General features: G+C 35.4%; 1 protein-coding gene across 1 annotated transcript in view; it reads right to left on the minus strand.

Moving 5' to 3' along the window:
- Positions 1–17,488, minus strand: part of Itga2 (integrin subunit alpha 2) — a 92,116-nt gene that overhangs the window by 32,003 nt on the left and 42,625 nt on the right. The window contains exons 5-13 of the mRNA XM_048368171.1: positions 13,864–13,978; positions 13,571–13,698; positions 10,758–10,906; positions 7,791–7,941; positions 7,341–7,506; positions 5,323–5,399; positions 3,210–3,348; positions 2,127–2,272; positions 12–155 (exon numbers count right to left, since the gene is read on the minus strand). Coding sequence (XP_048224128.1) covers positions 12–155; positions 2,127–2,272; positions 3,210–3,348; positions 5,323–5,399; positions 7,341–7,506; positions 7,791–7,941; positions 10,758–10,906; positions 13,571–13,698; positions 13,864–13,978 — 1,215 coding nt within the window. The remainder of the gene's footprint in view (positions 1–11; positions 156–2,126; positions 2,273–3,209; positions 3,349–5,322; positions 5,400–7,340; positions 7,507–7,790; positions 7,942–10,757; positions 10,907–13,570; positions 13,699–13,863; positions 13,979–17,488) is intronic.

Genomic DNA, 17,488 nt, shown 5'->3' on the forward strand with positions numbered 1-17,488 from the left:
TATTTTTTTACCTTTGTGATGGTAAATAGGTAGACTCTTCCTTCCTCTTTCTTGAGGTCGTTCATGTACATTGGTGCACCCACTAAGAGCACATCGGTAATAGTGTCTTTATCCACATCAACTGAGCACAGAACACTACCAAAATAGGAGCCAATCTACCATGGTAAAGCAAATTGATTTTAGGATTCTTAGGGTCAGATATATCTATCTATATCTATATCTGTATATATATATCTATATTTGTATCCATATCTATCTATATATATCTTTATTATCTACAGCTCCCTATCTCTACATGCTATCTATATATGTATGTATATCCTTCCAAATATAGATATATAATTACAGATACATAGGATATATATATAAAACATCATACTAAACTTTTATTTACTTATTCAATACATAGAAACTGTGGTCTTACTGGCAGCAAGGTGCTAGGAACCATAAAACATCAGTATGTGTTATGATCTAACTCTTAGTTCTTAAAAATTAGTGGGCACAAGAATCACCAAGGAAGTCTCTTTAAAATATAGATCCCTGAGTCCCATTTCCAGAGACTCTGATGAGATAACTCTGGGATTGTACAGCAAATAATATTTTTAATAAACATCCCATGTATTTCTGTGCTAGTGGGCCAAGTAACACATACATAAGAGAAACTCTCAAGAGCTGTGTAACAGGGTGCTAGAGAGAAAGATAGGTAGAAGTAGAAGCAGGAAGACAAATACTTGTGCTTTCATCATAAAATATACTAGAATTCAGACAATCCCAAATGCTATGTGATCAAAATGCAGGGAATCCAGGAAGGTCTACAAAGATAAAGTTATATAGGAATCATCTTCGAGGAAGACAAGTTTTCTAGGTGGAAAGAACTGGAAAAAACATGAGTGATGTCAGTTTCCCTTGCAAAGTGCAGAACAGGTTATTGTCACATGGTTTGAGAGAAACAGAGGGAGATAAAATAAAACAACTGAGCCAGAGAATGTGGGAATTAATAGTAAATTAATAACTCCATAAAAATGTCCACTATGTTCTCAACAGAAAAACAACTTAAAATAAGGAGGAAGGGGGAAAAAAATCTTACAATAGCTAGTCTGTGGCTGAGAATTCAGGTCTTATTCTTAGAAAAAGCTATAGGAACAGCAGAATTAGATTTAATCCCAGAGAAGAGAAATCTGTGGTTAGTTTTGACTCTTGGAAGGACTTGGTCAATTGTGAGGGATCATGGATGTCCATTTCTTAAGTTCCCTAAGCCCACAGATTAAAAACTGCTTAGAAAGGAAAGGAGCCAGCTGGCTGTTCTTTGCTCTGGCCACAGGCCTTTGAGGTAAGTCACCTCAGTAAGCTTAGTCTTGGGATCTTCTTACCACATGGCTACATATCAGTAGGAAGTGGCAGAGATGGAGAGCTATTTGAGTTTTACAAACATCAAATCTAGAATATCGTGACAGGTCCAGCTGTGGAAGCTCATTGCTTATGATATTTTACTGCTCCCTTACTCTTGTTATTTTTCCTCCAGATACTTGAGTTGTAGTATGGGCTAGTCAACATGCATTACTAATCTGGGCAATCAAAACTATGAACTTTACTGGGTACCAGTAGCTTATGCCTGTAATCCTAACTACTCAGGAGGCTGAGATTTGAGGTTTGTGGTTTGAAGCCGTTTGGAACAGAAAAGTCTGTGTGACTTATCTCCAATTATCCAACAAAAAGTTGGGAGTAGATTTGTGGTTCAAGTGGTAGTAGACTGCTGGCCTTGAACACAAAAAGCCAAGGACAGAATCCTGAGTTCAAGCCCAGACAAAAACAAACAAACAAACAAACAAACAAAAAAACCCGGACATAGGTGTCACCACACAGGAATGTGGTAAGCCATTTAGAATTAATATTAAGGACAGCTCAACCCCATTAAAGCTGTGTGATCTTAGAACCTTAGCAAAACTTGTGGTAACTTGTCCAAAGGCAGTGGCAAATCTTCTAATACAGTTGTGAAGGTTTAAGTTCTATACAGTGAAAAGTACATTGGTACATTACAGAACCGAACACAAATGAGGCACTAAATGAATGCTAGTTTCCACGAGCCACGTACAAACTCTACCAGTACTCTTCTAAGTCATATTTACCTGTCCTCCTCTGTAAGACTGAATAACTGTGACATTGCCATTCTTATTCACACTGTACAGGATGACGTGGCCAGTATAGTTGGCCCGAGGAGCACCAGCAACAAAATGGACACTTTTGTCGGTCGAAATTGCAGCAACAGAATAACCTGGGAGAGAAGGAGGCACAGGGTGAGTGCCGCTGGCTAGCTCAGCCAGATGAGGTTTGCAAAGCTAGGGATAACCCCAGGCTCTTCAGTTAGGTCGAAGAAACTCCTACTATTCCTGAGAACAGAAAGCCTACTTTATTCATAGATTTATTCCATGAAGCTTGGACCAAACACAGTATAAAATAGCAATGCATTGTTTTACAATCCAAAGAGATTTTAAAATAAAAACCTTTCCATTCCCATTTATGCATCTGCTGGGTTTGGACCCCCCTCCCCGAAAAAGCAAATAGTGCTCCAAAGGCAAAATAAAAGCTAATGTGCTTCACTGAAATGATAAAGTAAAAGTTTTAGAGAAGTTAAAAAAGTGTATGTCTTTAGTGGTAGCTTGGCAGTTATTAAAATAACATTGGAGAGGATTATTGATGGGGGGATATGAATCAAGTATCAGAAGTACAGCACTGAACGCTATGCATCCTCAGCAGTTACAGTATTTTCTCAGTGATGGTCTTAGAGCCATAAAATTGCAGATGCAAAGTTTTATTGCATCCTATTTAGGATCCTCTTCCAATATTTAAAATGAATTCTCATTGCCCTTTCACTTGAAGCCCTGCTAAACACAAGTAGGATGCCATCCTGCAAAGCTGGCCCTCAATTCTTGGTTATCTTCATCAGCTACAATGGACTTGGCACTGCATAATCCTGGAACAAATACAGGAACTGAAGAGGTAATGATATGTCATATACATATATATGTATATACATATATATTTAATTATATGTATATATGTATATATAGATATGAAGAGAGAGAGAGAATTGGGAAGTTTGATTTGTAGAATTGACCCTGAGATTCAGTAAGGACCTACTTTAATGGAAGGTCATTTCAGTTTCCTGTAGATAATTTAAATTTCCTGTACCAAATACTGCTGTGCCTTACCTAAATATGAACTATGATTTTTATCTTGCAGAATTTGTTCAAATGCTTGTTTAGGAAAAATTAAATGCCCATGAGATGTCTTCTGTACAACAGTTCCGCTCCAGTCAAAAGCCCCCACTGCACCTAGCATCAGAATATGCTGAAATAATGGAACAATGAAAATCATTAGGACAAGTCAACTTTCATGAGTAAGAATGTAAGGGAGGCAAAATAGAAACATGTTGTCTATACACAATGAAGTAAAACATTCGTGAGTGTATTTTGATATATCTCAAAATTGTTCCAATAAATTTGTCCTGTAGAACCTGATCATGATCATGATCTTTATCACCATGGGTTGTACTTATAATATACAGATAAACTGTTTCAAGGAGCTGTGAGGTTCAAGTTACATAGCCACCTTCAAAGTTCTATTCAAAGGCACACATTTGCAAATACTGAGTCTTTATAAGTCCCTACAAAGGAGCCAGGTGTGGGCTTCTATTTCCACATAGTATAGAAAAAGCTCACAGTAAATAGGAGACAGATGAATCACCAGAAGTACAGAATCCACAGCAAGGTAAATGATGTCATTGTTTTGTCAGACACACTCTTTGATTTCTTCTTCTGACCAGTTGCATCTTTGTTCACAGCCTAGAACTTAATCTTAGGCCCCAATTCTGTCCCTGAGATTTTTTTTATTTTGCTCAAAACTAGCACTCTATCACTTGAGCAAGAGCTCTTCTTTCATGTTTTTGGTGGTTCATTGGAGATAAGAATCTCATAGACTTTCTTGCCCTGTTTGATTTTGAACCACTTTCTTCAGAATTTGGAATCTTAAGTAGCTTGTATTAAAGGCATGAGCCACTCTGACCAGCTTGACCTATTTGTATTTTTAAGGTTCTTTCTCCTTTTTAATCCTGCTCAGTTATGTTTCTGGCATCTATATTCCTACATCCTGTTTGTTTTATATGTTTTATAATAGCACAACTACAAAAAGCACTTGCAGATGTGACAGCTAATCTATTGGAATGAAAAGAAATGCTACTTTCCTTGAGCTCTGGAGGGCAGGGGGAGGGTGAAGGAGGCAGACTACTCTGGATTGGTTGAAAACCAATGGTAACATCTAAAGCTATCAACCAATGCAGAACACAGGCTTGGTCAGCATGAGAGGTATTATTTTTATGTTTTTGATCTCAGTTAATAGAAAATATGTACATAATTTTGGATTCAAATAATAAGTAAATGATGTCTCATTTTGAGGATAAGAGATGATGAGACTCTGCAAATGAGTGTAATAAAATCTGAGACTGAACTGGGGGTGGGGTGTGCATAAATGGGCTCCAAGGACTGAACTACTTTGTGGAATCATGTACCAAATTGTCTGCCCAGATTTATTTACATTTTTCTATGGGAAAGAGTCATAATTTTTATGAGTAGTTTTTCAGAGTTGAAAATGCAGGAAAAACAACTTTTATTCTGGGTGGAGAATTAAGTGTGCTTGGGTCCTTCCATCTGCTTATGGTATTATTGGAACTTATATTGTTCCCTAAATAGTTCCTTAAGGTTTTGCGTCTTTTGCCCTTTTCCCTATACTCATACCCATGTCCTGGGAAGAATTAGGATCAGAGGTCGGAACTCAGATGCTTCTTAAGAAACTAAAACAGACTTCCCTGAGCTAAGAAAACAGTGGTATTTTCCAATCCTATCTCACATTTTTTCCAGTGTCTACTTAAAAAACACACAAAACCATTTTTGATTTAGCCCTCAAAGATATTAAGGGCAACTCGGAATGCCAAACTATTGATGGCATGTATTTATCAGTTAAATTCCCTTGAGACAATTCCCTCAAGGGAAACACTTGACATTTATATACAGTGTTTGTGTCCTGAGTATTCAAAGCCTTCCTTACATATTATTTTTTTCCCATTATAAATCTGTTTGGAATAGGGAAGGAAAGCTATTGTTAACCTTCATTGTTTCTGATGCTTAATCAGCAGCACAGAGGTCCCTCAGGGCTGTAACTAGGAATTAGAACAGTTGCTGCTTCTCCTACTTTATTTCTGAGCTACCATGTCTGGGGTTGATGTGATGCCAAATGGGGGTATAATTTGAATTTCTGTGACATACGTACATTTTGAGGAGAGTAATCTGCACTGAATCCTACTTGGGACATTTCCAGCTGGAAGTTTTCTCCTCCTTGAACAGTACCTAGGAAAGACCATTTTCAAAAACTTAATGACTGTCAGCAATTTTAAATCAAGTTTTCAAATATAGTTCCCCCACATTCACACATTGCACATGCAACATTTTGATTTACACTCTACAATATAGGACTAGAGAATTCTGCCAAAAAGAAATCACTAAGAAAGTGTGTAAGGTAGTGTTCAAAGTTGGCTTTAATCTTGATTAATCATTAATATATTTAATAGAATACTTATGATGTTCCTGATGTCAAAAACCTTCAAACAAAGGAAGAGATCACAGTTATCTTTTATCATGATTTTCTTTTAATGTATCATTACTAGCTAAGAAATTAACTGAATTTTTTAGCTTTTCATCTTGGTGTAATCTTGGTGCACAAATATCTCAGATGCAGTTGGAAGAATTAGGCAATTAATTTGTAGGGAAAAATACAGACAGATATTTGGTTAGCCATCAGAACTAAAGATTCAAGATTTACCAATTGAAAAGTTTATCCTAGTTGTACGTATAACATCATACATATAACATCATAATAATCTGTATAACATCATAATAATCAATTAGAATTAATTTTCTATCTATCTAGGAAGATTGAGATCAACATGGTAACATTTCACTGATGTTCACTGAAAGGAAGTTGAACTGCTTACTAAAGAGAAGAAACTGTTCCAGAAGGCAGTATTGTTTAGAATATGTAGTAATTCATACATGATGACTAGAGGAAAATTTTGTAAATAGAATAGTACCCCTCAAAAGTTTATAATACTATATAGTATGCAAAAACATTACTAGCAATATTTTAGATCACACTAGAGTTGTTTTCATTCATGTGACTGTTAATGAATATCAGCATAGGTGGCTTTATATTTTTGTATTATTTCAAGGAACATTAGATTTTGGTGATAATTTAAGTAACCTAGTATTGCTATGTGATATTTAAGAAGCCATAAAAATTTTCAGACACAAATTTCCAGTGGATAGTCAGAAGACCAAGATTAGGTTGGAGGAATGAATATTTAACTTACACAATCTCCTGAAGTCAGTTTCTGAGACAGCACCTGATAGGTAGGTGCTCAATAAAATACTCCCATGTAGAACTTCATTTAAGGTACAATCTGGAACTATGGTCAGGTAGAGCTTCTAAGTGACTTTAAAGTGTGTTCCAGTCTTCTATACAGTGAATTTCTACATATGTTATATTTCTACACTGTCAAGCCATATACCTAAAGTATATAAAACTAATAAATATACTACTTTCCTCAAAGTAAACTGTTAAAACTCTTCACTGTTCTCTTACAATCATAAGAGCATGTATGCTTATTATATACAAAGAACTTCCAAAATTATATATCATCACATAAAAAATAAAATGATTATAATAATAGAGATTGGTAAATTATCCCTTCCAGGGTATAAGAGCTTTTCATGTTCTTAGAAATATATCTATTTCTTTGCTTTTCAGAAGCATCTGTAAGATTAAGCATTATTAATCTGTACAAAAGTGTATTTTAGATAAAACATAAAAGTGTGGGGGGAAAGGGAAAGGGGGAGGAGGGAGGGGGGTATGAGGGACAAGGTAACAACCAGTACAAGAAATGTATCCAATGCCTAACATGAAACTGTAACCTGTCTGTACATCAGTTTGATAATAAAAATTTGAAAAAAAAAACAAAAAAAAACATAAAAGTGGTTGAATTTGTATGTTTTAAATAATTACTGAAGCTAGAAATATTTTTCTTATGTTTGCTAGCCATTTGTGTTTGATTATTAGAAAATAAACTTCTTATTCATTTGCTCTGTCTCTTTATTTATAAATTAATTTATGTGAGTTTTTAAATATAGGTTATACCACTTTATATCCATGTGATAAGTATTTGATTATTTCTCAAGAAAAATTTTTAAAAGAAAATTCTCAGAATGGGGCATTTTTGTTTCTGTTTGTTTTACCTTCAATACTGAAGATTTGTTCTCCTAATGTCCCAGCCTTTTCAAGTAGAGCTGCTTCATCAGATACATTGAAAAAGAATCTTTCTGTTGGAATACTAGCAATTGCTTTGATTTCTTTTATTAAATTTTTAGTATCTAGGGCATTTCTGTTTAAGTACCCAAGAACCTTGAAAACAGGAAGAAGAGAAAAAATGTTATTCCTGCTCACTCCAGATTTCCTATTAGCACATTTTTACTTCTTAATATTATAGACTCTTTTGGGGAAGTAGACCAAGTAATATTCCCACAAACATTTGTTTAGTTGACAGAAATGAAAGCACTGTAAAGCAGAATAACAGCAAAAAAACCAACCTGCTCAGTAATAAACTACAAGCAGCCAGTATGAACATGCAGACTGAAAAGGTGAGGCTACACATGATCACAAGAGCAGTGGGAAGAAAAGCCACTTACTGCAATGCCAAACCTCAGTATATTGTCATTGTTACATTGCTCGATCACCGTTTTCAGCATAGCCCCATCATGGGATTCACCATCTGTTACAACCACCATTACTTTTGTAGCCCCTGGGCGTCCTCCAGAAGATGGTGAATAAGCAAACTCTCTGTGGCCAATAAAGTTGAAAATTAAATTTCAAAAGATGGACTTCATTTGTAGACATCTAACTCCAAACAGAAATGAGAAATTATTTTTTTTTCCCAGCACAATATATCATGGTGGTATATTTAAAGATGTTCCATTTGTTCAATTCTTGTTTGATGTTAAAGATAATTTTCATAGGTGTGTGTGTGTGTGTGTGTGAATTTGTGCCTAGAATCCTTAGAATATATTTATTTAAAAATTTTAAATTAATTTAATACTTACCAACAGAGCAAAGATATTCCTCTTATAAATTTTATTCATATAGATCTATCTTTTCGTGACATTTAATTAGTTTTTAAAAAGCAATGGGGCTGCTGGGCACTAGTGGCTCACACCTATATTCTTAGGTATTCTGGAGGCTGAGATCTAAGGATTGCTACTCAAAGCTAGCCTAGGCAGGAAAGCCTGTGAGACTCTTATCTACAATTACTTACCAAAAATCTGAAAATGGAGCTGTTGCTCAAGTGGAAAAGTGCTAGATTTGAGTACAAAAGCTCCGGAACAGTGCCAGGACCTGAGTTCAAGTCTCAGGATTGGCACACACAACAGAGAGAATTAAAGTAGACAAAAAATTAAACTAAATGGAAAAAAATTGAAACCAAGTTTACTTTTTCCCCCCAAAGGTAAACACTGTTCTGTTTCTTATTTCCTTCTAGAAAATATTTTATTTGGATATCAAATGCATATATTCAGAGTCCAAAAGCATTTGCACAAATAATAGTGCATTTTAAATATTTATATTTTATTTTGAAGGTGATCTTCCCATATTCTTTTTTTACTGATACACAATATTTCATTATTTGGAGACACTGGTTTATTTAACCTGTTCTTAATTATTTAGTCTCTATTAGTATCTCAGTTGAATTCTTTCTCTTAGATGGTTGTTACTAGACCAGCAAAACTCCTTCACACTGATTATTAAGCCCATTCTTTTGGAGATGGCTGGACCTAAAATGGTGTCATAATGGACATCAGAGAGCTTAAACAGACTGAATCTTGTCTTATAGGAAACATGCTTTTGAGACATGAGGAAAATCACCAGCTAATGGGAGCAATGGCTAAAATATATATACTGAAGGAAAGGAGAGGACAGATATAATGGGAGGCACAGAAATAGAAATGGCAGGATGTGATGGCTGACAAGATTATAATCCAAGGAGGCAAGGAAGGGAAATAAAACCAAAAACAAACCAAAAAAAACCTAAAACCCAAAACATGAAGAGTATGTCTGAATGACTGAGGGATCAGAAATTGGCCTGACTCAAAATGGCAATGTCATGAGGGAAATTGTCAAGTAAGAGAGAACCTATCCTTTGTCCTTTGTCCTTTGTCTCTCGATTTTGGTATTCCCTTTCCCTTCCATAGTTCTAATACATGTACATACAGTATCCAGGGTACTAAAATGAGATACAATGATACCAGGGGTAAAACCACAGGAAGGAAATATGAGAGAGAGAAAAAAGAAAGGGTACAGTTTCACATGGCATGTTGAAAATAATTACAACAATGATATAACACTTCCCAAAACAATACTTACAAAACCATTTGGGGTAAACCAGCTGTACAACTCATGGAGGGGGGAGAGGGAAAGGGGGAGGGGGAGGGGTGAAGGGGGTGAGTGAGGAGGTAACAAGTTGAATAAGCAATGTACTCACTGCCTTACATATGAAACTGTAACTGCTCTGTACTTCACTTTGACAATAAAGGAAAAGAAAGAAAGAAAGAAAGAAAGAAAGAAAGAAAGAAAGAAAGAAAGAAAGAAAGAAAGAAAGAAAGAAAGAGAGAGAGAGAGAAAGAGAAAGAAAGAGAGAGAGAGAAAAGAAAAGAAAAGGAAATAAAAGAAAAGAAAAGGAAAGAAAAAAGAGATTTGGGAAGAGACTTCAGCACTGACAACATGACAATGAGAAGGTACACAAAGCTGATGATGAAGCCAAGGGGGACACGATTTCTCAGAGAGAAAATCTGTAAAGGAAAAAGAAGGGGAAGGGACTCTTTCTCGTGGACAGTTGTTGATAAAACATTTGCAGTGGTCCTAGAAATTTGCAATGTCAAATGACAACTAATTCAGAATAGTAGTGAGAAGGAGGAGGAAAGTTGCGACAGAAGGCAGGAGTATAGGGCTGGGCATCTCAAGGCCATGCATGCCTAGCCACCTGGTATTGGAAAGAAACTGTGTAAGATAAAATGGCAGAAAATAGATTAAGGGAAGGCAAGTTTATTGTTCTCCTTTATTTTCTAACAACAAAGTGGTTACTATTTGTTTTTTCAAATTATAAAATAGAGCAAAAGGCCAAGAGGCTGAATGAGAGCAAAGTTGAGGTAAGACAAGGCACATAACATTACTTGTGAATTTTACATGTCCCACAGGTTCTGACCAGTGCAATAAATATATTCATTTCTTGCACATTCATGTGTTCATTATTTTGTGGCTCTTGATAATTTACATGAAATACGCCAATATTTTAATCTGTTTGTAGTTCTGATACAATTTAATGGTAGATGGCTCTATTGCCTGGTATTTTATTTAACTTAAGATTTTCTCATTTCATTCAGCTCATGTGAAGTTACTTAGCAGCATGTCATATCTTATTTTTAAAATTCCACAATCAAATAATTTAACTTAATTTTTGTGCCTTCTCAAAATATTCAAATCATAGAGATGTCTCTAGTTCAGATTTAAGAATAGATTCCAGGTAATTTATCATTCCTATTCCTTTTCTTTCTTTTTACTTACTAGTCAGCACTTTTATAGTGTTAATATTTTGACTCAAAACTTACCTTGCAAATTGAATTGCTTTGAAAGTATTTGTGAGGTCTCCACCGACTTGATGCATCTTGGATATGGCTAAAACCATGTCCTCCTTGGTTTTATAAGTGGTCAGGTTAAACATAATTTTTGGATAATTGGCATACAGAATTAATGCCACCTTCATAAAAAAGCACATGTTGATTAATGGTCTGTCATCAAGTAGTAAGTAATGTCTATTTCACCAATGTAATAAAAGTTGAAAGTGCTGGTGCATTTAAACAGAAGCTAATGCAATGGCTTTAGGAAACCATGTCCAATTTTGTTTTTGGTAGTTGCATCTCAGTAGAATAATATCTTCATTAGGGGCCAGTATTATAAACAAAAGTAGCATTGGTAGGAAAGATGATGTGCGACAGATTGTCAAGTGTAATAACTGGAGACTTTTAAAGTACTTCCCTATAATATTTAACACGGATAAATACAAAAACAAGACTGATAATATACAGATTAGCAACAGAAATAAGTAAACTTTCTATCACTGGATATGTTTACAAACAATGACAAGCAATCATAGATGGAGGATGAAATCTCATAAATTGAAGATTATGTAAAAAGCAATCAGAATTAAATGCAAGAAAAGCCAATATACTCCTAAGAAGAATGTAGCAAATTTGGATTTGTTTACTGTATTGGATTTCCTCTATTCTTGGCTTAAGTGTCTGGTCATATTTTGTAGATGTGAATGTGGTTCTGGGAACTTTTGATTTTTTTTCCCAGAATAAAAGGCAAATTTCATAGTAGTCTAAGGAGGACTTCTGAATGAGAAGTTAACAAAAGTAGTCTAATTCTTTAGATCAAGAAGGTCACATTTTTTTTCTATTAATACCCAGTTTCTAGTCTTTGAAATCATTCTGTAAGCCAAGGAGATGGGCTCTTATAAGCAGGAAATAGCCATAGGGAATCTCTGAGGCCAAGGAATATCAAAATGGTTAGACAAAGCACAAATGATGAACCAATAATCACAGGACAATATTTTGGAAATTAACTGTACAACTTGGGGGGAGTGTGGCGGAGAGGGAAGTTGGGAGAAAAATGAGGGCCAGGTGACAAGTTTGACAAAAAATGTACTCACTAACTTATGTATGTAACTGTAACCCCTCTCCACAACACCTTTAGAACAAAATTAAATTTATTAAAAAATAAGAAACAAAGAAAAAGATACAAGGCCTGGATTTCTGAGTTCAGTCTTGTACTCTTTGTCTGGAAGGCAGTATTCTAGGCTTTATAATTATGGAGAGAACTATGGCATCTCTCTGCTCTTTCTTTAGGATGGGATATATATCTTGAGAAGTAGGGAAGGGTCAAGAAAAATAATTGTGGGATTCAACCTAAAGTTAGAGGAAGAAGGTGATAAAGTGACCTCATCACACAACCCCAGAACTTCTAACAGAAAATGGAAGGCATGAAGATACTAAAACTTAAAGAAAGGTCACATTTATATGGTAGGAAAATACACTACCTTTTCTAAAGAAAAGTAAGATGCAATGTGGTAGGAAGACAGAAGGGTCTTCTTCTTTCTCATACATGAATTCTATATGAAACTGTAAAATGAAATGTTATGATAAAGTGGAGTAACCTGCTTAGCAACAGAAAATAAGCTTGTATTTATGTATGTTTGTTTGTATGTATGTATGTATGTATGTATGTATGTATGTATGTATATATGTATGTATGTATGTATATTTCTCTGACAGAATCTTATTTATTTACTTATTTTTTGCCAGTCCTGGGCCTTGGACTCAGGGCCTGAGCACTGTCCCTGGCTTGTTTTTGCTCAATGCTAGCACTCTGTCACTTGAGACACAGCACCACTTCTGGCCATTTTCTATATATGTGGTGCTGGGGAATCGAACCCAGGGCTTCATGTATATGAGGCAAGCACTCTTGCCACTAGGCCATATTCCCAACCTTGTACGTATATTTCTCTTATAGAGGTTTTATAGTATCCAAGTTTCAGTAAACAGAATTTTCTGGTGAAAGTTCATAGGAATTTCCAACATTTCATAATCTATTATGTCTTCTTGGTACTTAAAAGCAACATCAATATTTTATAATATATGCATTAATATAAGTATTTAATACACATACATATATGCACATGTCTGTATATAGTATATATAAGCAATCAGAAAAGCATGTAGGAAAAATATTCTCACAATAGGGATACTGGAGTACTAAATGAAGCCCAAGGAGATGCAGCAGCATTTTATAAACTTCCTCCTTATAGGTTTTGGTGCAGTGTGCTTCTACAACAAAATATCCATAAATGGCAGATCCAATAATAAATTTCAAAATAAACAGAAAAGGGAGGAAGAAGAGAAAGAAACCAATACACCAAAGAATGGCATTTTTCTATTTATTGATAGATAGATAGATATAATATTGCTATATTTCCCATGCTGCCCTGAATAGTCAAGTGGAGAGACTCTTCTGAAGTAGAAGCCCATTTGGACATTTGTTCAAGTAGAAAAGTATATAATGCAATTTAAAAATGTATTGATGAACTCATGAGTTAGAGAGGCAAAAATAGGCCATTAAAAGAAGGTGAAAATGCTGTTCCATTGATGGCTGTGTAAGAAATGAAACTTCAAGGACAGCAACCTTGGACCAAGTCATTGGTAGTATAATAACCAATAGAGTTACAAGTCTGTACTAACTTTCAAGGCTACCATTCAATGCTTTAAATCTGAAGATTTTACAAATACAATTAAAATTTTATTGCTGACATTATTTTCTCAGAAAGGAAGCTATGGATTCATTTATATACTGCTGAGGTCCCTACCTGTGTCTTTGTTGGACCTATTTCCAGGCCTTGCACAAATTTCTGCAAAAAGTTATTCACTGCATCCCAGGGATAGATACTGTTTGATTCATCACACACCACCACGACGTCTATGAGGGAAGGGCAGGCTACACAGGAGATGAGAAAGAAGCAGAGATCCAGGGTAGGTCAAACTTCACAGTGACACACAAACAAGACTCAACAGAGAGTTGGGTGAGACTTAATAGAAGAAAATCCACCCTCTCCTTTCCATGTAAAACACCATGCAGACCTTCCACACATTTGCAACTTACTCTGAACAGCAGGTGAAAAGCTGGCCAACAGCTTAAAATCAGGACTGACATTGGAGCAAACACCAGTTGTGTAGTACTGATTTCCACACTGCTGTGCCCACAGGGGACCACATGTCTTCAAAGAAATGAGAACATTATAAGAGAACACATCCAGGAAATAGAACCTTCTACCTCTCCACTGGCAGAACTAAGAAATCATTTCTACTACTCTTTCCCTTGATTCCAGCAACTGTCAATGCTTAAAACTAACTAGGCATCAATGCCTTTGGGTAAGAACTGGCAAGGTAGGACAGCCATAAGTGATGGAGAAAAAGGTGGCAGATGCTCTGTGTCTGTTGTTGTTCTTACTGTTTGGAGATAAAGTTTCCTCCAGTCCCTTCCATTTCTAATCAGCAGAAACTTTAAAGCCAAGTACCTGCAAGGGGCAGACAGGAGCCCTGGAAGATGGCTCAGCTTGTGTGTACACAAGGATGAACAAATAACACATTTTTTACATCCAAGGTTAATCCACTGTGTCCCTACTACATATAGCTCGCAGAGTGTTTCCAAGAGAATCAGTCAAAGTTTATGTGAAAATCACACTTTAAAAACATTTGAGTCTGGGTGGGTGCCCTATACCTGTAATCCTAGCTATGCAGGAGGCTGAGATCTGAGGATTACCATTCCATGTCAGACCAGGCAGCAAAAGTCCCTCTGGGACTCTTATCTCCAGATAACCACTCTAAAGCTGAAAGTGGAGCTATGGCTCAAAATGGTAGAGCGCTCGGGGACCGTGCCCAGGCCCTGAGTTAATGCCCCATGACCAGCAAAAATTTAAATTAAAATAAAAAGTAGTAAGATAGACACAAATGAAGTTCGTGAACTACTTTTTATTTATTTATTTATATTTTTTAATTATAAAACTGAATTACAGAGAGGTTACAGTTTCATACATTAGGCATTGGATACATTTCTTGTACTGTTTATTACCTCGTCCCTCATTCCCTCTTCCCCCCTCTCCCTCCACCCCCCCCCCCCATGAGTTGTTCAGTTGTTCAGTTCATTTACACCAAACAGTTTTGCAAGTATGGCTTTTGTAGTTGTTTGTCTTTTTTTACCCTGTGTCTCTCGATTTTGGTATTTCCTTCCAATTTCCTAGTTCTAATACCAGTATACCCAGTTTCCAATATACTCAGATAATGTTCAGAGATAGTGTAGGTACAACCACAGGAAGGTAATACAGGAATATCATCAATAATAGAGGCTACAGTTACATATGGCATGTTGAAAGTAGTTACAACTGTGATATAACAATCGTTTCCATAACATAGAGTTCATTTCACTTAGTATTATCTTATGTGTTCATAAGGGTATAGCTATTGGGCTCCTGTGATCCTCGGCTGTGACTTGCCTAAACCTGTGCTAATTATTCCCTATAAGGGAGATCATCAAGTCCATGTTTCTTTGGGTCTGGCTCACTTCACTTAGCATAATTTTTTCCAAGTCCTTCTGTTTCCTTACAAATGGGGCAATGTCATTCTTTCTGATAGAGGCATAAAATTCCATTGTGTATATGTACAACATTTTCCTGATCTATTCGTCTACTGAGGGGCATCTGGGTTGGTTCCATATTCTAGCTATGACAAATTGTGCTGCAATGAACATTGTTGTGCTGGTGGCTTTAGTGTGATTATGTTTGTGGTCTTTTGGATAGATACCCAAAAGTGGGGCTGCTGGGTTATAGGGGAGTTTAAACTTAGTACAAAGTATTTTCTTACTTTGTAAGGTTCAAGACTCCTTATTTGCACTTTGTAGTTTACTCAGCCCTTAAAGCTGTTGGCATTTGTCTCGTTGACTACAATATCCATACTTGAATTATTATGTAAACTAATATAATCCTAATTCTTTCCTTTCAGTAGGCCTTAAATGGATGCCAAAGTGATTTAGACATGATTAAAGCATATGGAAAATATTAGATAAAATAATATTAATGTCACTTGATGAAAAGGAAAGATTGAGGAAAGAGAAATTTTGTCAAGACACTAGCAATTGTCTAAAGAGTTTAACATGATCTAAGTCATAGATTAGATATACAGCATTTCATAAACCACTGATCTTATGTAAAAATCAGTGGTTAAAACTGAAAAGTGTGGATTTGAGAGAAGCAATAGGAAAAACAAAGGGGAATTTATTTGACCTAGTTTAACTGTTAGTAGTTTAGTAGCTAGAAGCAGCTGTGGTCTTGATATAAAACAGCCCGGTTTGCCAATTAGAAGAAAGTCATTATTGGTACTTGTGGGTAGTTTACAAAATAATAAATGCTAATTATTATTGGCGTCCTTGAAAATTTTCATCACCTCGAAAAATAACTGAAGAAGTATGCAAGAATAGGGTATTATTTTTCATTTCATAAGTGATGGAAAACGGCATTAAGAAGTTGAAATTAGAATATGCCAATTTCTGGTGCCAGAACATTCTTGCTTTAAGCCCAGAACTTAGGAAGGTTAAAAAAATGTGATGATTGTCAGTCTTTTCCACATAATATTTAAGAGTATCTTATGATTTTGACCTTTTGAGTGTGTAAAGAAAATTTTTTCTTCTCTCTTTCTCTCTCTACTGTGTTGACACATTGCTTCTTAAACTAATTTCTCAAATTCTTTTCCATTATTATTTTACTTTGTCTGGAGTTACAGATTAAAAATTCTGAAATATATTCACTAATCCCAAATTCTCACTATAGTTCTTCTTCTAACTCATTCAATCTTAAACAAACAAGAAACCATTATAGCAATTCTATCATAAAGATTTTAGAAAATCAAAACCATGAAGAACTGGGCTGGGAATATGGCCTAGTGGCAAGAGTGTTTGCCTCATATACATGAAGCCCTGGGTTCGATTCCTCAGCACCACATATATAGGCCAGAAGTGGCCCTGTGGCTCAAGTGGCAGAGTGCTAGCCTTGAGCAAAAAGAAGCCAGGGACAGTGCCCAAGCCCCGAGTCTAAGCCCCAGGATGGGCAAAACGAAATAAAACAAAACAAAACAAAAAATCCATGATCTGTAGTATTCTCTTGTATGCTGATTAATCACATATTGCAAGAAATATTTAATTTTCTTACTGGTAACAAAACTGTCTAAATATAAATATCTGTTACTACAAACAGAATGACAATAATTAAAATAGGTAATGTTTTAAAAATAATTCACTTATAAAATAGACTGTCAATTTAGCATTTCAGTAGTATAGACACAATAAACAAGTTTAATTGGGCGTACTAAAACAATTTTAACAGGACAGTACAATGAGACAATTCTTATCATATATGATTGGAATTGCAAATACTATGGAAGTTTTATCTTTCAACATCTAAGGATGTGTGTGGTTTTACATTTTTTATAAAGTCAAATATCTCAACAATTTCCTATATTATTTTTCTACTATTTATAAGCTCAGATATTCTTTTTTTCAGAAAATTTCCATTTTCTTCTTGCTTGTGACATGAGCTCTGTAATTTTCTTGAAAGTTTATTTTGGATATATGACTTTTTAACAAAGTAATTGTCCTCAGATGACTTGGTCAGAATTCTATATTACTGATTTGTGATTAATTTTCTCTATATCATTTTAAAAACTTAGTCTAAAGCCTA

Source organism: Perognathus longimembris, chromosome 19 (assembly GCF_023159225.1).
Source record: "Perognathus longimembris pacificus isolate PPM17 chromosome 19, ASM2315922v1, whole genome shotgun sequence".
NCBI lineage: Eukaryota > Metazoa > Chordata > Mammalia > Rodentia > Heteromyidae > Perognathus > Perognathus longimembris.